The following is a 19,237-nucleotide window of genomic DNA, read 5'->3' as shown; positions in this document are numbered from 1 at the left end:
ACTCAAAGAGAAACTTTGCCGAGCATAGTCTGGTCACGAAAAGTCCAAGTATGAATGAGTTGCCAATTTGAGGTCTTGTTTGCTGGCCATAGTTTTGTAACTATAGAAAAGCAGAGAGTTCTAATACATCTATTGAGAAAGGCCACACCTCAGTTCTTTTAAAATGTGGTCTTCACTAAGAGCCAAATGTTTAACCTCTAATTTGTTTTGTTATGTGACAGCCAGGAAAAGGAATGCAATATGAATTAAAGAATTGATAAATGCTCAGAAATCACATATACTCCCAGACAAATATATATATCCATGTAATTTAATTTGGTCCAAATAGAGAAGCATTTTCCTAAAATTCTTGTCCGCACAGGTTAAATCAGTGTCTATACGCATTAAACTTTTAGGAAACATCTTTGCTAATTATGCATGAATTTGTTTGGCATTTATCCTTTTCTCATCTAGACTTCATTTTTTTTTTAATCACAAAAACTCCCGTGAAACCGATTTTTTTAAAAAATCACATTCACAATGACACTACTTCAACATAAAATATTATTTGTATGTTGAAGTAGTGTCATTGTGAATGTGGTTTTTAAAAAAATTGATTTCACATGAGACCATCTCTTCTTTTTTTTGACAAAATCTAGACTTCATCTTAGCACAAGTTAAAGTATGAAAAATGATAAACTTCTCTATTGTAGAAAATGAGGGAAAAGGAAAAAATTATTTAAAGACATAAATTTTATTATCTCTTTTTTTTTTCCAAAGAGAAGACACGCTAAAGAGTTATCCAAATTAATAGCAAGAAAATGTTTAGGGGCAAAAGTAGAATTATTTAATGAAAGAAATGGGTAGAAGTTAAGAAGAGCAACAAGTAACCAACAAACATCAAACAGAAAGCAGTTCTAAGGGGCGCGCGGATTGTCTTCTTCCATGAGCTATGGCGAACTGCGTATGGACGCCGACGCCTCATCCAACGGTTACTCCGCCCTCTGCCGACTCCGTTTCGTCCCGGCGTTTGGTGCGCCTCTGCAACTTAACGTTTACGCGTACTCTTCGCCCCTCCCTCGCTAGAAACGGTAGCTCCAACCGTCGCATCGGAATATGTTGCAGTTCGGACGGGGGAGGCGGCCAGAACCAAATGGAAACAACTGGAATTCAGCTCTACAGAGACATCGAGAGGTTAGATAGACCTAATTTTGAGTTCGATTCTGTTGTTTGCTTCTTTCCGCAACTGATCAGCTACAGTATGCGTTTCCTTATTTGTTTGGCGCTGCACTTTTGGTGGTTTTGAGGGTGAGATGATTCGATAAAGATATTTTTCTTACTGAGAATATTGTTCGGAACTTGTGGGATTGAGGAATGGAGAATTTGAGAAGACGAAGTAGATAACATAGAATAATAAGTATGTTTGGAGAAACTGAGATACTATGACTGTTCTTTTACCGTTTTTAATGCTCATAGGCTCAGCTGACACAATCAAACAAATTAGATTTTGTAGAGAGGAGATCGCGATATAGTTTATCGGGTTCCTCATCTTAGTGATATGCCGGGAATCCATTCTTAATGTTGACGCATCCATTGAATTAAAACTATCAGACTTGGGAGTTGCCGCTCCAGAAAATCTGGCCTCCATATGTTGTCTGAAGTCTAATCTCATTGATGCCTTCTGATTGCTTTCGACAGCTGAAGATTTGGAACTTGCACTAACCATCTAGAACTAGCACGTAATTGGGCCAAATGCAATTGGAAAAGAAATTTATAGCCTATATGGACAAAATTAGAATCCTTGAACTTCAGTTAACGTTTTAACTTTTAATGACTTTTTTAATTTTATAATTTCATAATTTGTTATTTTTGAAGATTCAAACTATAATTTTAAACTGACTGCTTTTTAGGTAACCATCATCACTCAGTCAGTCACTTGACCTCTTCAATTGTGTTCCCACTTTTTTAACTCAATAATTGTAGGAATGGAAAGAATATCAGTTTTATATACAACCGTTAGCATTTGGTTTGATTGTTGCTTTCTGTGTGCTTCATTAACAGAGTACTTACGGAAACTGTGAAGCAATCTCAAGAGGGTTGGGGTAGTTCAGGAGATTGGAGTGAAATCGAGGTATATTGTACTTCAACTGACCTCACATATTCCAAATTTGGTTTGAGCAGATGACACTGTTTGCCAGAGTGATGCTTCTATGAATGGGTTCTATTTTTAGTTTGTTACTTTGTTTTAGACGCCTCATCTATGTTCCCTTTTTAGTATGCTCTGCAAAGATATCTGCAGTTGTGATTTTATTTTGTGGTGCCAAGAATTCTTATACTGAAGAGACTGTTACATATATAATCTAGATGATTTTCAACATGGTATTATGTTTCTGTAAAGTTGTTGGAGACTTTGTGACAGATTGCTGATAGAATATATAAGAACTTTCCAGGGTGCATGGGTATTGAGACCAAGAAAATCCAAGATAACGTCAATCGTACATTTTATTGGTGGCATATTTGTGGGTGCTGCTCCACAGCTTACTTACCGCTTGTTCCTGGAACGTCTTGCGGATAAGTAAGCCGTTTTACTGACAAAATAGACTTGATTGTTTCATTTGATTAGCAATTTCATGTATTATTTGTCATGACATACATTTGTGAAGTATCTTGCAGTAGCTGTTTATGCTATTTATGTACTTGTTCAGTTATGCCTATTGCTTCGAATTTGAGTTGTTTGTGCCAAACTGTATTTTCTTTCAGAAAAAATATTTTTTCAATTAGGAAGTTGTACTTTCATTTTAGTTTTGCTGTCTCAAAGCTACCCTAACTCTATTATTAGCTTTACATGCTTGTTACTTTGTTTTTGTATTTGTTTATGTTTTCCATTTTTTTTTTCTTTACTTTTCTCCCAGTAATTGTTTTTTTTTTGGGGGGGTGGGGAGTCTTGCTTGTGCGAATGCTGGGTTAGAAGTAAAGAGGAAAGGGTAGGACAAGTATAATTCGCTGTTTTTAGCATCATTAAGTACTTGGGGATATCAGTGGGCTTACTCTGCCTTTTGTGAATCAGGGGTACATTAGTTATTGCCACACCTTATGCCAGTGGTTTTGATCACTTTCTCATTGCTGATGAAGCACAATTTAAATTTGAGAGGTGTCTACGGTCTCTCAGAGAAACAGTAAGTTAGTTCTCATACATGTGGAAATAACTGCAACCATTCTATATGTTTGTTTAAGCAGCTTTGTTGCACAGGTTGAAGACGTGCCCTCTTTTGGCATTGGTCATTCTCTGGGATCCGTCATTCATCTTCTGATAGGTTGACTGATTATTCATGTTTTATCTATAATGCTGAAGTTGGGATGCCTACTTCAAACTTATAGCTTATTGTCTACTTATCAGGCTCAAGGTATGCTGTGCAGAGAAGTGGAAATATACTAATGGCATTCAATAACAAGGTATACTGTATGATGAATTGCATAGTGGCATGTGGCTAGTGATGCCAACCCCAGGATATGAAAATATAATATACTACTTTTGTTCCCTATTATTTTGTAATTTTTAAGTTAAAGAAAGGGACTGTTCCTTTTTCCAGAATGATGCAATATTTGTTTCAAGTCATGCAGAATTGACGAAATGGTTGCTTATTACATTCAGGAAGCGAGCCTAGCTGTTCCACTGTTTTCACCAGTTCTGGTGCCAATGGCCCAAAGCTTTGGACCGCTTTTATCACAACTAGTGTCATCACCAACTGTTCGCCTTGGGGTGAGATTCTAAATTACAGTTACCTGGCCTAAATTGCTGTTAATAATGTAGCAACCTATAATGGTCATCTCTTTTGATCTATCATCATCAAGAGTTGTTGTTTTTATACTTTTTATCCATATTCTACATGACATGACATTAGTGCAGAAAGGCCATAGTTATTTGGGCATTGCATGCCTGTCTGTGCTATCTAGACTCTAGAGTTTGGATCATAAAAGCAAACCTGAAAAGAATACAGGTGAAAAAGAAATACAAAATCACAGCAAAAGTTTAAACTTTTTCCGTGATAGGAAACCGTAGAGATTTGGTTATGCCATACAAAATTGAAGAAGGCAATCAGGCATGTTGGTGATTGTTCCAATTGTATTAGCAATTTAGTTAGGTCAAGTTGAAACTATATTTTAAGGAGGAAAAAAAGAAAGCAAAGAGTAACATAATGGTGTTTAAGAATTTCATCAAGAATTAAGATTTAGAAAGTACCTTTGGTCCATAGTTCAACACCAATCACCCCATTAAGTTATTAATAGTCTTAAGAGGAACTAGAATTTACCTAATCTAGGAATCATGGTAGACCTTTCTTTTGTTCTGTTCTTTTTGAAAAACTTTGCTTCCATGCAACATCGTGCAAATCACATAGGAGATATAAATAGGAACCTTGTGCAACCTTTTGGTCACAAGCATCTTCTTCCACTGGTACCCAAGGGGGATGGTGGCAGATTTTTCTGAACAGTGTGTTCTGAATATTTTGCAGGCTGAGATGACGAGGAAGCAGTTTGAGAACCTTAGCCCTGCCATTTTGAAGCAAGTTCTTCCTCTGGTTGAGCAACTTCCTCCACTGTACATGGACTTGGCCAATGGGAGGGAAGACTTTTCCCCAAAGCCAGAAGAAACTCAACGATTGGTAAATTCAGTTTCTGCTTTTACCGTATTTCTGTTATCCTTTAACTGCTATCAGTATCATAATAAGGATTGAGATATGTAATATAGCATAATAGCACCGAATTGCAGCACTTTCTGGAAAACAGCTAGCCTCACAGTGTTTACATGATTGTGCGTTGCGTATGACAGATAAGATCTTACTATGGCATCTCGAGAAATCTATTGATAAAATTCAAAGAGGATAGCATCGATGAAACTCCAAGACTAGCCCAGATCCTGAGCTCAGAATCCGCTATCAGTTCAATGCTGGATATGTCCATTCGTTCTTTAGCTGGTGATCACGGTCTTCCACTACAACAGGTTCTTACCTTATCCACAGTTAACGGAATACTAAGGAAATGAAACCAACCACAGTTAATATTTCTTGATATTCAGGTTTTGCCGGATGTCCCTCCCGGAATGGCAGACGCAGTGAATCGTGGAGGAGAGCTTTTGGCAAATTTAACAGCCGGAACACCTTGGGAGGCAGTCGCCAAAGAGGTGGGCAATACATTCACTCCAGACTCAACTATTTTCCGGGCGCAAAACCCTAAAGAAATCGATCTGCTTGTGGATGTCATTACTAGCTGGATGGCCTCCAACTGTGGCCCAAAGCTTCTAAACCAATAAACTACATACCTAATGTTATGATTTCCTTGTATAGTGTGTATTCACAAACGCGTTTTTCGCTCAAAAAAGGCACGATGCATCATATAACTATTTATGCTATATAAATGTACCAAAACAGAAACCACAATGTTTTTTAGGATTTTTAAGGGAGTATAACCCAACTAACATCGCAAGGGGAGTGAAGAAGTGCCATGATTGAGTTTATGCTACAGGGCAATTTACTGTTGTATAACACAATAATTTTTACTATATGAGATCTAAATATCTCAGAAAGCCTCCAACACGACTTGCTACTTCCTTTTTTTCATAAAAATTGAAGGAAAGTGCAGAAAGGCCAATAGCACCTTGTGAAGAAAGCCACAACGGTTAGTCTAACAAGGGAATGAGTTCAAGGCAAGTCTAACTTTATCCAACGTCTGCAGCTACTGAAGCATCAGCAAGCCCATTTGTTGTGTAGAAGCTGGCTTAGCCTATCATATTTCAAGTTCAGATAAAGTCCAATTTTGGTAACTTGATAATAATCTACAAACCTACCCTACGCACCTTTTCAAGCTTTCCAAGGAAAATGATCTCAACTTCTTTTCGAAGATTCTCTATATCCAGAGCATACTCCTTCAATTTATCATCAAGAATCAGTTGCTGCAATTGTTGTTTCATTCTCTCCAATGCCAAATCCAGTTCACATATGTCTTTGAAGACAAGAGCATCAGTAGATCTTAGCATCAACAAACTCTTCACTGCATATAGGGCCTGTCAGGTTTGGAGTAGAAAATATGTAAATTATACCAAAACAAAATTTTCGAATTCAGTTAACATGATTGATGCATTCAACTAATTTGACCAGTGAGCCTGAAACCCAAGTCACTATTCTGTTGAACTCGAGATAATATGTATCATTCAATTGTGCGAAGAATGCCATAGATATGCCTCATTGCTATTTAGGTGAGTTGCATATCATCTACAAATAACAGCAAAGTGGAAGCCAATAGCTGATTCGATAATCACATTTCGAGTATAAGGACAAGCAATTACGCAAATACCTTTTCCTGAAGATCAAGGTCTGCTGATGCCGTTAGATCGACCACAGATTTTAACAAAATATGATTACTGGAAAAAGGCAGTTGCACATCACTTCTGCTTTGCAATTGACAGTCAACGAGATCAGCCAAGAGAAAAACTGACTTTCGCTGTAATCTGATATCAATGCTAGAGTTGCTCAGTATTTTCTGCAAGATAGTAATAAAGTAATAAATGTATATTAGAGAGGCAGTAAGATGTGTGTCACTGCTCCAACGTGTTATATATTATATCAGTGTTTTCACCTGAAGCATCAAATCTCCAGCTTCCTTGTAAAATAACTGTTGCCCCTGAAAATTATTTCTGATCAAGGCTGAAATAGCATATAATGCTTTTATGGCCTCTTCAATGAATTCTGAGTGGGCCATCTCCATTAACTTTGCCAGTGCTCCAAGCTCCAAGATCTGATATTTCATATTTGCAAATTTCAGCATGCATTCTACAGGTCATGTGAGTCCTTCCAAAAAGAAGTATGACCAAGGTTCTGGAGGAAAGATAAAGAGGTGACATTGAATGGGAAAAGCAAATGACAAACCTGGTTCTGAACAAAGGGATTATTTTGGCTGGCTTTCCCAAGAATCCATGCAGAAATAGTTCTTATTTCTGGGTTTGAATTGTTGAGGTTCTTTATGACTGCTGTGAGTCCCCCTAGTTTGTGCAAATCTGGCAATAAAACACTTGTTTTAACGTGCCTTAAGCTTGTGAACGAATTAATTATGTTTCTTTTCACTTTCACTTTGAAAAGAAAAGTAGAACAGCTAAGTGAAAATGAACACTGGGCCAGATCACATTCAGGTGTTTTATTTTATTTCTATCCAATGATCTTATGAAACTAGAATGCCATGAATGATCTTTAATCAGTGGATATATGAAAGGATCTAAAAACTCACATCTTCAACTCCCATATATAAAGTCAAATAGGATAAGGATACAGTTGCCAGCACTGAGCATATCTTGCAATTAACAGTCTGTGCATCAGTTATTTGATTTCCAGTTTCTCAGCGAAACTAAACTGATGATCACAGTTTGTGCCTCAATTCTTTGATTTTAGTTTTTCAATTAAACTCCACCAATCATCTTACTGCGCAATTGAACTTAAAAAGTGCAGATGATAAATAAACTCAATCTGAACCAAGATAATATTGTGACTAGCCATATGAAACTATTCTACTACCAAGTACCATTCAATGTTCTCTTTCTTTCTTATTCTTGTTTATTTTATTCTTTTATTTCTTTTTTGGTGTTCAGTTTCTCAATTCTTATAGCTTCTTGAAAGAATTCTAATAAAGTTAGAATGCATCAAGATTCAAGTCCCTATCCCAAGCACACCTACAGAGACAGAGATGAAAGTTGCATTTTTAATTTGTTAATTAATGTCCATCTACAGTCTAGCTAATTTCAATAACTAGGTTTTTACTCACTTGCCAAGACACCAACAAAGTGGTCACTAGTATTTGTTACATACAGACAAGCACTTAGTGTTATAAAGGAGGGGCTTTGTAATTACACACATTTTTATGTATATATTTCCAAAGAAAATCCTATACTTAGCATTTTCTTTTTTCTCTTTGGAATTTGAATTTTAGCATTAATTTATTGTATATCATGTGTTGCAACCAAAGTTATTGAGACATTATATATCTATCTTATACCTCAGATTGCAATCAAACTATTATCCTTACACCACTGCTCCAGTTACAGTTGTATCATGTATGTTTCCCTAGTTCTCTTGATGCTTCATTAGTTGTTCAACACATTAATAAAAGGGGTTATTGCCCCTAAATACACAAACTATGACCAAACTCTAGTTTATAACACCATCTTTAGATTTTGCCCCATAATACATAAACTTTCAAAAGTTTCTGGAATTTCCCATGCCCAAAGTATGGATATTTGAAAATTACCCCATTATAAAATTTATTGCACTTTGACCCCTAAAACTTTTGTTTTGGACAAAAGACAATTATACCTAAAACATGCATAAAATTGGGCTTAAATGGTATATCGGCTGGAAACTTTCCTCGTGCCCGATAGGTTACTTTGTAATCTGGGTCTGGACTGTGAGACAACGCCACGTACTTTTAAGCAAAAAACAGTTTAAAAGATCCTTGTTTAAAATGGTATCAGAGCGGGTTTTTATAGAGGAATTATGTAATTTTTAATTTATTTTATTATTAACCTATGTGGGAGGAGACTCCACTGAAAATTATGGATCCGGACGAGTGTCCGAGATGTGTACACTACAGGAACTCTCTCCAAAATCTGGAGATAGAAACCAGTCGCTTAATTAGCGATCTCAAATGGAACAATCGAGTCCTCGTTACCAACCTACGACGAGGAGAAGATATCGAGCTCATTCGCGATATAATCGCGAGTATCCAATTCTATCATGAGCACCTCATAAGAATGGCCGCTGCCAGAACGGCCATTGAACGAAGGAGAGACGAGGCCCATCAGTCACACGATTGATGGAACCAAAAAATAAGGCGGGAGTAGCTTATCCAAGCTACCACAAGATCGAGCCAGATTCTTCCGAAAATGTCAACCTACGGGAGATTCAAAAGACGGTGGAGTATTACGGCAACAAGCTGTATGAGCTACCGATGGAGATGAGCAAAATATCACTCAAACAAGAGGAAATACTAACCCTCTTGAGTGATATCCAGAAAAGATTGGAGGAGATCGAAAGGCGAAAACCATGTTCCGGAAAAATTCAGAATCAATGGTCCAAAGACCCGACGAATCCATCCATATTTGATGCAACACCCAAAGAGTTGCAGCCGAAGGACATAATCCGAATCATGAAAGGCAAATATCATGAATAGCCTTGACAGAATCGGATTGGAAGATCTACAAGAGTTAGCAGAATCTTTTGCTAACCTCAATATGGTTGATCTAAAGATGAACCAAGGAGATGAGGTTCTTAAAACCGAGCCTCAAGAAGAAGAATCGTCAAAGAAGAGGTCAGCTCAAGACGATGCAAGCCAGTTCCAAAGAACCAGGCGAAGGAGACCTCAGATGCAGGATACTCCGGTAGGAAAGGTCACACTAGAACCAATCCATCCATACGGATTGATTCTCAACCTCGACGAAGCCAGTTTCAAAGAATGGGAGGGTCTCATCGACGAATGGGCTTCATCATTAAAAGTCGTGATTGCCACAATTGATTACGACAAGAAAGAATTTGCCAGAGTCTTCGAAGCTAGCTTGGCAGGGATGGCAAAACAATACTGGGAAAAACTTGAAGTTTCGACCAGGGAGGAGTTGTTTAGTAGCACGTCCTTATATGACGTCATTAAGGAAATTACTAAACAAACTAAAATCCATTTCTTGGGAATGGGTTTTTTCGAAGGATCCGCAGAGGAGAAGCGCAAGAAATATCAACAGGCACTTTACAATCTAAGGTTGATAGTGCTAGAGCCAAAAGCTCTCAATGAATTTCTGCGTCTGTACACCCTATATGTCCATATGGGGGAAGTGGAAGATCAGACGGCCATGGACCTTTTCTTTCCAAAGCTTCCAAGTCCATGGAGGGAAATGCTCATCAATGAGTATGTTTCACCAGGAGGATATCCACTTGACAGTGCTTCGAGGAGGATGTCTTATGTTCACAAGAAGCTGTCCGAATGGTGCCAGAAGGCAGCGGACCAAAGGAATCTCAAAAGGTTGAGGAGACTCAACAAGAAATCCCCATTGATGTGCGACAACATTGATCTTCCAACAGAGATTGGTGCTGAGTTGCTGTATCGAAAGAGGAGCCGAAAGAAACATAGGTACCAACCCTATGAAAGGAAGTCCAGAAGAAGTTCTTGGAAGCCAAGAACTATGTGGACTAGACAGAAGGCACGCTCCTACAAATCAGGCCAACGGAGCGGACCATCAAAAAACCGATTCTCATCTCAGAAGAGAATCCCGGCAAGAAAAACTTTCAGGCGTACCCAGGCCAAAACAAATGAAAGTTTTAAAGATTGCAACTGCTGGACATGCGGTGCAAAAGGGCATATATCTACCAATTGCCCAGACAACGAGAAAAAGATGATAAGAAGATTCGAATCCACACCGGATATCGAAGACGCCATCTATCATCAAGAATTGATACCCGTGTATCAGTTCGAAGATATATCCTCTGATGAGAGTATATATGAGCAGGAAGAAGTCTTTAGTTCTGAAGATTCGGAAATGACCGATGGATCAACCGGAGACGAGTCAGACTAAAGAAGAGCACGAGGTTCATCACACCCAGAAAGAGGATCAGAATGGTTTTACTAGCCATTTTCTGATTCCACAGGAAGAAGTGGTAAAGAAGCTAGTAAAAAAGCTCAAGAAGGAAACCGAAGAGGTGCAAGCGTACCAAGGATTTTCCAATGGGAGATTGAATCGAGTTTTTCATAGCTTGATTCCAACCAAAAGGAAGCATCATGTCTATTTTGGCGTTACAAGCCAAGAAATGGCGCTTCCAATTGAGATCACAAGTAATCAGGTGGAAATCCAGCTGGTTCCTGCTGAAGATATTAAGCAGGATCTCAAGAAAATGAAGCCAGAAGTCGCAAGTACGATGAAATGGATTCATATTGGAGCAATTCAGTTGGTAATCAAATCTTCCCTTTTCCCAGGGACAGACCAACCAATTGACGTCGCACTCTGCGATAAAAGGGTCAGAGATGCCAGAGAATCAGTTCTTGGAGCTTTTTCGGGCAATCTCTATGCCAAGAAGATTATAACCGAGTTCTATCCACAAATCGCTTATAATCTGCAAGATTCATCCTTCAGCCGAGCCCTGACTCTCTATCAGGACTACAAGAAGAAGGAATACATGACAGATGGAAATAGGCCATACTCACTGACTTATCAAGTCTCGTATGCCTTATCAAATTCCCATCACACAGAATTATTTCTGGGAAAAGAATATATTGAAATTCCAGAAATATTCAAGGAGGTTGCCAAGGCAGTCAATCCAAACCGAGTGGAGATTCCTCAGATCAGAGAAATTGACATCGACCTTGGAGACAAGCCAGTGCTTAGCCATACTCAGAGTCTCAGACTAGGAGCACCAAGGCTATCATTCCAAGGAAATAGGCTAACTTCAGGGCCTATAACAAGAAGCTTCTCTCATTCGTATGAGAGAAGAGCGATCCAGGAAACACCAGCTCCAGACATGAGGATCAAACTCAAATGTCCAGAAGGATGGATACAAGTTTCCACAAGATTTGATACAACAAGCAGGGAAAACCAGTTTCCTTGCAGCTCGTTGTATTACTTGGCGAATCCAGGAGATAACCGATACATCGGAACTCTGGAGGTTGGAGGTTTTGAAATTCAGACCGAAGGCCAAGCCGGACACGAGGCGGATGTCCTGATCTTAGGACGAGATTTCCTTGACAAATATAAACCATGGTCATGGAAATCAGGAGGAATGGAGATTACAATTGGACGCCAAAGAGTGATGATCCAATGACAAGTCCATTCTCAATATACATCTCTGTGGGGATGTTATACGAGAAATACAAAGCAGAATATTTTGCTGCTTATGTGGATTCAGGAGCAGGAATTTGTACAGCAAAACGAGGAGTCTTTCTAGCAGAAGTTGAAGAAGAACTACCTCGAATTGCAGGAAGGGATTTCTCCAAAAAGATTTTGCTTCTATCAAATGGGAGTAAAACAAACGGAAATATTGATCGGCGGAGCAGGTCAAACACCTTGGTACAAGGTCAAGACTCCACCAATTTATTTCCATGATACCGGAGCAGATATATTATTCGGAAATAATTTTCTGCAAAGCTTCAAGCGGTACATACAAGACAATGAAGCCAGAAGGCTAGTGTTCACAACCAATTGTGACCACAAGATCATTGTGCAAAGGCTCAATGGAGCTTTTCATCGATCAATGCCAATCAAATTCCGCAGCAAGCGTGGTGATGATGGCAGACTCCGGAGACCACAAATGAAGGATCAAAGGAGATTCGGAGAAGTTTTGCTCAAATGCAGAACTGAGGGATTCCCAGATCTCTCCGAGGAAGAAACTCAAATCCTCAAAGTTTCCCTGATATCACACAAAGATATTAAGGAAGAAGAACATGTGTCCATTGCCGACGTCAAAAGGAGAATCCAGAAGTGTTACCACGAGGATCCTTTAGCATGGTGGGACAAGAACCAGCTCAGAGCAACCTTGAAAGTCAAAACTGGAAAGGAGCATGAGTTCGTAAGGTTCAGACCTATCCTGATGAACCCCAGAGATCAACAGGATATGATGAGTATAATCAAGGAACACCTTGATTTAAAGCTGATCGAAGAAGGAAGATCACCCTACAGCAGTCCTGGATTTTTGGTGAGAAATCATGAGGAGATCAAGCGAGGAAAACCAAGATTGGTCATTAATTATAAAGGGATTAATGACATTCTTGAGTTCGATGGATATTTCATCCCGAGCAGAGAACACCTTATTAACTGCATCAGAAGTGCAAGGGTATTCTCAAAGTTCGATTGCAAATCAGGTTTTTACCAGATTCGCATGGAGGAAGGGAGTAAGAAGTTCACAGCCTTCTCAACTCCACAAGGACATTATGTCTGGAATGTCATGCCAATGGGGTTAGCCAACGCGCCTCAGATATTCCAAAGAAAGATGGATAATCTCTTTAAAGATTATTCTTCGTTTATGTTTGTTTACATTGATGACATCCTTATTGCATCAAAAAACATTCATGAACATGTTAGGCATCTGGAGATCTTTGCGGATGTTTGTCAACAAGAAGGACTAGTGCTGTCAGAAAAGAAGGCAGTCATAGCCACCCAGAAGATGGAGTTTCTGGGGATCGAGATCGATGAATCCGGGATTATTCTACAAGATCATATTGTGGAAAAAGTCCAGGGTTTCCCGGAGAATCTCAAAGAGAAGAAGCAGCTCCAAAGTTTTCTCGGGGTTGTCAATTTTGCAGGAATGTTTATCAAAAATCTTGCAAAACACAGAAAGGTCTTCAGTCCACTATTGAAGAAAGATGTTCCATTCATTTGGAAGGAGGAACATCGAGAGGGTATGAAGAAGTTGAAAGAGATCTGCAAAAATCTCCCAAAACTTTCAATACCACAAGACGAGGATGATTTGGTCCTCTACACCGACGCGAGTGATTTCTGGTGGGCAGCAGTGCTCACAAAGATCACCCCTTATGGAGAAGAACCTTGCAGATACTGTAGCGGTCTTTTCTCCGACAACGAGGCTGTGCGATGGCACATAAACGAGAAAGAGTTTTTTGCAGTCAGAAAGGCGTTCAAAAAATGGCCGCTATTCTTACTTGCTAAAAAATTTGTTTTGAAAGTGGATAACACCAACGTTAAAGCTTTCTTAACTAAAAAGATTGAATCTAAACCTGAAAAGGCTAGATTGATTAGATGGCAAGCAGAATGCCAATATTATGATTATGATATTGTCATTTTGAAATATGATCAGAATGTTCTTGCAGATTTCCTTACAAGGGATGGAGCTCCCTGAAGTGGAGGCCATCGAGGCAATACAGGGGCAGCTCTTTGAAACTATAGAGCTGCTACAACAAGAGTGGCACAAGTGCGTGCTACATACCAAACAAGCAGGGAAGATACAAGCGGCTGATGAAGCTCAAGTATCTAACCAAATCGATGTATGTTTCATGAAGATGTTCAATCTTCAGGAAGCAATCAACAAGCCGCTCTTGCGCGCTGTCCGTGAAAATCGGGCTAAAGCAATGCTTTCCGTACAGGGCGGATTACCTGTAGCAGGGGATTCAAGTACCCCTAGCACAAGTCCTGAGACAATGGTTTCACAGCCAGACTCTCGAGGAAAAGATGTTGTTAAGGGGTCACACCCTGAATCAACATGTCAACCCTCCACCTCTGGGGTAAAAGAGGGAGAGATCAATCTTAGGCCCATGACAGGCCAAGTTAAGGTTGATACTGACTTTATTGAAATTTCTCCATCTTGGCAGATGTACCAGGACAGGTGGGAGAAACTTCTCACAAGGAAGGGTATTAATCCGGGAAATTGCCGGGTTGATGTTGCCGGAAAATATCCAAGGGTTTGGACGACTCCAGGAGCCAATCCAAACAATGTCAAGGAATGGTATGAGTTTGGGGCTTTGGCCTCAGTCTATACCATCGCCCCAGCTTTCACCGAAATCAAGGGTCTACCAAAATGGATCCAGAAAACGGTGTTCGACACATGGGAGAACAACGAGTCCCTCAAAAGGGGAGATGTTCTGGAATTGTATTGTTTTAGTGCAGCGCCAGAACCAGTCGGAAAAGGAATCCGTGAAGCTTTCCACTTCATTAAGCTTCGGAGACCTGATACGGGAGCCCTTAACAGAATCAAAGTTCCCGACTTCCAGGCCGCAATCGTCTCAACATTCACGGAGGATCAAATCTCCACTAGACGAGCATGGGGTCTATGGGTCTGTCTCACAGAGATGGACAAAATGAAATCCAGATTCAAGTTCTATCAAAGCTCGGATCTGGGAACGTTCCTAGTTAACACCATGACAGGAACAACAACTCCTTTTGCCGAAGAATCCTTCGAGAAGAAACGGCAAATGATTTGGAAAAACAGGATTGCGGGGAGCCAGGAGACTCGTCGCAAGTTTTGCAATATGGCTCATTTGGGCCATTGGAGCGATAAAATCTGCGATCAATGTTCATCGCAGAAGGAGCCAGAATTCGGCAAAGGATTCTTTCCAAAGCCGGATAAAAGGAGGTTCCGGTCTGATGAACATGACAAGCATCAGACTCCAAAGGGAAGGACACCTCGGGCACCAAAAAAGGAAGGTGGCCGACAAAGCTAAGTGAATCATGTGATTCACAGCAAGGATTGCACCCACAAAAGAAACGACAAAAGTGGGTGGAAGCACAGGAGGACCACTCACCAAAAGCTCCAGGACAAAAGTGAGTGGAAAGAAAAGCAGCCGGCCCCTACCAGCATTATCACAAGGCGATAAAGCAGGGCCCAGCACCATGTGAAGCCACTAACAAGTGTCGGCAATCAAGGCCGACAAAAGAAGGTGGATGTTATTTTCATACAAGCTGGCCACGAGGATGGGATCCGAGGCCAACAACCAAGCAATTATAGAGGGGATCAAACCCCTATATAAACCCAAGTGTTGGAGAGAAGAAGGCATCGAGAATTCACAACACATCTTCACACACCACTTCATCTCTCTAAAAATTATCTTTGTATTTTTTTAAATTTCTGTTTTCAAAGTTTTTCGTTTTAGTTTAGTTTTTTTTTTTAAATGTACACAAGTATTAGCTACTATGAGTAGCTAAACAAGTTAGTCTCCTCCCTTGGGGAGTATTTTATGAAATAAATTAATTATTATATAATTCCTCTATAAACGCTTAGTTTTTGTCCAACTATTCCGGGTTAAGTAAAAATATTTTCTTTATTTTTCCAACATATTATTTAGTCGGCACTTAGTGAAGGAGAAGGGTTGCAACCATCTCTTGCGAGTGTGTGGTTGGTGCGTGCCGGGTGGGCAGACGAGCCGTAAAACGCAACAAGACCGACTCCTGAAGAAGACCAGTCGACGAAGGTATAATGTTGGTTTAATTTAAGAATTTATTTTGAAGTGTTACGGAAGCATGTTGGGCCTGATTAATTGTTAAACTGTTTAAGAATTCATAATAAGGATATTTTGTCTTGATCTTGTAATTGATGGGGTTATTCTGCAATTTTATTATATTGGGGATAGTTTTAGAATTTTCAGAAGATGGTCATGGGAGAAACCAGAAGAATTGTAAAGTTTGTGTATTATGGGGCAAAAACCAAAGGTGGTGTTAAATTCTAGAAGATTGGGAAAGTTGATGTATTTATAGGCCAATACTCCTTAATAAAATGAGTATTGGCGACCACACTGCTATTTCAGCCCTTTAGGCTTTGTTAAATTTTCATTTATTCACTATACATACCAAATACAGAAAATTTAAAAGGAAAATTTAACGAAGAACTCACTTAACCCAGTATTTTCTGCAATAATGGCTACTTAAATCAAAAATATTCTTTTGAATATATACTCTTTTGTGAAGGCAGTAAACTACACATACCATTTGCATTGTCTATTGGCTCAACAAGTATCAGGAGTTCTTGAAGCGCACGGTGGCGGTCCTCCAATGATAGAGACAAGTTGTTTAAATCATTTATTGCAATTTTCATCAACTCTGCATCTGATGGCGTCTTTAATTTCTCCATCAATTCCTATGCAAGTATGCCATAAGCAACAGGATTAAATCTTTGAGTTTAAAACAGAACATAGGATGGTATTACCAATATACTCCAGCCGGAAGAAATGACACAGCATCAAGTATAATAATTTTGGTTGACTGGACACTGTCACTGGCTATGTGTAAAATCACATGTTATATTTTGGTAGGGGGCAGAGTCGAGCAGCACTGGAACAATTAGGTTAACTATATCTCAGGACAAGGAAATCAGTAATGTAAATTGGACAAAAAGTGGACGCCAATCTCAATGAGATAAAGAAGATTTACCTTCAATAAACACAAGATATCAATATTATGCTGTAAAAGATAATTGCAAATGTGAAACTAGAATCGGAAAGAAGCAATTTTCAGAAGATTTTACTGCAGAATAGGTGGTGAAAAACCTCTCGAGAGTAGCTACTAGCTAGCAGTACCAAATGCAGCACAGCTTAATAATTCAATGACAAGAAATAAACTGATGCAGAATTTTTGTGAGGACGAACTACAAACCTTACCTTTATTTCCACCTGGCGTTGCATTAAATCTTGAGAAGAAAGCCGCTCGACGTCTAATGCAGCTTCCTTCAACTTCTTTGGATCTGAATGGCCTGCCTCCATTGAAAAGATACCACATCATCATTCTATACTGCTAAATCAACTACAGTCAAATCATTCAAGAGAGAGAGAGAGAGAGGATATATACCAATAGACCACTGTAACATTCCCTCAAGGGTAGAGAATCCGCCATCCAAATGGCGTTCCTCCTCCTCCTGGACAGTAGTAGTAGGGCCGCCAAAATCATCTCCGTCCTCTTTCGCGCTGGACCAAAGTGCCCCTAGCGACGTCGTCTTATTTTCGCGCTCCACACCAGCAACCGCCGCCGCCGCCAGCAGCACTAGCATCGCCGCCGTAGTTCTTGAGATATAAATTGCTCGCCGCTTCATCTCTGCTAAACTTTGTCTCTCTTCAATTACAAATAATCAGCGATCGTCTTCGTCGTCGTCGTCGCTGTTTATGTCTAGCTGATGCAGTCGGGGTTTTGGGATTGGAAAAACAGGGACGCTTGTTTTGTTTTGTTTTGTTTTTTTTTTTTTTCAGGGAACAGGGACAATTGTGAAAATAGTCATTTTAATTTGCCTTTATGGATTTCCATAAAAAATAATCCTACTTTATTTTATTTATAGACACTGTTTCATAATTAATTAATCTCGGATATCAACTTATTTATTTATTTTATCGCATAAAGTTATTTTACCACGCAAAGGGATCATATCTTCATTCACAATACAATTAATTATCACTATTAACACTACCTTTATTATGGGATCATTTCTATTTAATCACTTTTATTAAAACTTATGTCACTCCCTCCTAAAATTGTTTTTATAGAGGGAAGGGAGTATTCATAACACTACCGAGACAATTGACTTCCTCGACCCAATCCTCAATTAAAATATTTATTTCTCTCTTTTTCTTATACATAATTCAACTTTCATTTTATTTTTATTCTCATTAGTGACATTCAGATAACCTAAATATTTTTTATTTTATTTTTATTATTATACTATCCATAATAATTTTAAATGTATTTACAATTTTTTTAAAAAATAGACAAAATATAAATTATTTTTAAATTTTTTGTATTTGTTATATTCGCTAACACATATTCAAGAAGAAATAAGAACTACAACTTCTTTCAAACATCAAGTTATATTTTTTATAGTTTTCTGATTTTTCTTTGGTGTTGAACATCTTGAAATAAATTAAGAGAGATATTTGTTGAAATGAGATGTTCGAGAGAGGTAAAAATTTAATTGAGCTGTGGAAAAAATTGGAAATTCTCACAATAATGAGAAATTTGAATATCTTTTGTATTTGAAAACTTTTTAGGATAGAAAAAAATTTCAAAAATTAAATACTCTCTCAAATCTCAATTGAAGAAAGGATCCGACCCGTGGATTCGTTTTATTTAATATATATTATTTATTTTTTATATTTATTTTATTAATAATATTAAGTATATTAAAAATTAAAAATAATACACAAATTAGAATTACAAATTAAAATACATTGTTTTGTGCAATATTTTTTATGAAGAAAATTAAATGTTGTTGATTTTGTGAGTTTTTTTTAATTTAATTTAAAAACAGTAGATCCAAGACCCGCGGATCTGACGGATATGGATCTGAATCCTAAATTTACAGATCCGCGGATTTGGATATGGTACAATGAAACAGATTTGGATCTGGTATTGATGAGATCAGGTCCAGATCCGGCCCGTTGCCATCCCTAGTCGGCGATGCAGCTGAAAAGATCAACCCCTTATTGGTGTGCACAATAAAAGCTATCCATTCACTAGGAGCTTGAGTTATCACTTCAAACTCAATTAGCAACTCACAATAAATAAGCATACAACGATGAACAAAATATATTATTCAATTCGTTAATAAAATACCTACGTATGAGGATCTAGTTTATCTTAGACGTGAACTATGTGTTGCTTGGATGTGAGTGTCGATATTAACCACTTACAAAGTAACAGAGTATTTATCTTAACTTATTTTTTCATAATCTTATATGCAACAATCATTTTATAAATATTATTTAACTTTAATTTATTATTTTATTATATATCATTTCAAGTTCATCTTCTCTCTAT

At 38.4% G+C, this 19,237-nt stretch overlaps 2 protein-coding genes across 2 annotated transcripts; one reads left to right on the top strand and one right to left on the bottom strand.

Annotated features, from left to right (window-relative positions):
• The first annotated feature begins 849 nt into the window (after positions 1-849).
• LOC130993172 (uncharacterized) lies at positions 850-5,460 on the top strand. The gene is made up of 10 exons (XM_057917948.1): positions 850-1,173; positions 2,041-2,110; positions 2,430-2,554; positions 3,047-3,155; positions 3,230-3,293; positions 3,377-3,432; positions 3,632-3,739; positions 4,491-4,640; positions 4,808-4,978; positions 5,054-5,460. Exons 1-10 carry the CDS (start codon positions 932-934, stop codon positions 5,285-5,287), a joined length of 1,329 nt encoding a protein of 442 aa, XP_057773931.1. The 5' UTR covers positions 850-931; the 3' UTR covers positions 5,288-5,460.
• LOC130993173 (hsp70 nucleotide exchange factor FES1-like) lies at positions 5,365-17,731 on the bottom strand. The gene is made up of 8 exons (XM_057917949.1): positions 17,282-17,731; positions 17,095-17,186; positions 16,424-16,574; positions 6,900-7,027; positions 6,610-6,768; positions 6,328-6,513; positions 5,831-6,037; positions 5,365-5,757 (listed from the first exon to the last, which is right to left on the bottom strand). The coding sequence occupies exons 1-8, from the start codon at positions 17,520-17,522 to the stop codon at positions 5,710-5,712; spliced, it is 1,212 nt and encodes a 403-aa protein (XP_057773932.1). The 5' UTR covers positions 17,523-17,731; the 3' UTR covers positions 5,365-5,709.
• Positions 17,732-19,237: the final 1,506 nt, after the last annotated feature.

Source organism: Salvia miltiorrhiza, chromosome 7, assembly GCF_028751815.1.
Source record: "Salvia miltiorrhiza cultivar Shanhuang (shh) chromosome 7, IMPLAD_Smil_shh, whole genome shotgun sequence".
NCBI classification, from domain to species: domain Eukaryota; kingdom Viridiplantae; phylum Streptophyta; class Magnoliopsida; order Lamiales; family Lamiaceae; genus Salvia; species Salvia miltiorrhiza.
Note: the sequence above shows the minus strand (reverse complement) of the source record. Positions and strands in the feature narration are given on the sequence as shown.

Coding starts and splice junctions, on each gene's coding strand:
- LOC130993172 (XM_057917948.1), top strand. CDS start 932: ATGGCGAACTGCGTATGGACGCCGACGCCTCATCCAACGGTTACTCCG. Junction 3,740..4,490: donor CACCAACTGTTCGCCTTGGG/GTGAGATTCTAA, acceptor AATATTTTGCAG/GCTGAGATGACGAGGAAGCA. Junction 4,641..4,807: donor CAGAAGAAACTCAACGATTG/GTAAATTCAGTT, acceptor TGCGTATGACAG/ATAAGATCTTACTATGGCAT.
- LOC130993173 (XM_057917949.1), bottom strand. CDS start 17,522: ATGAAGCGGCGAGCAATTTATATCTCAAGAACTACGGCGGCGATGCTA. Junction 16,575..17,094: donor AACGCCAGGTGGAAATAAAG/GTAAGGTTTGTA, acceptor ATACTTGCATAG/GAATTGATGGAGAAATTAAA. Junction 6,769..6,899: donor ATCCCTTTGTTCAGAACCAG/GTTTGTCATTTG, acceptor ATGAAATATCAG/ATCTTGGAGCTTGGAGCACT.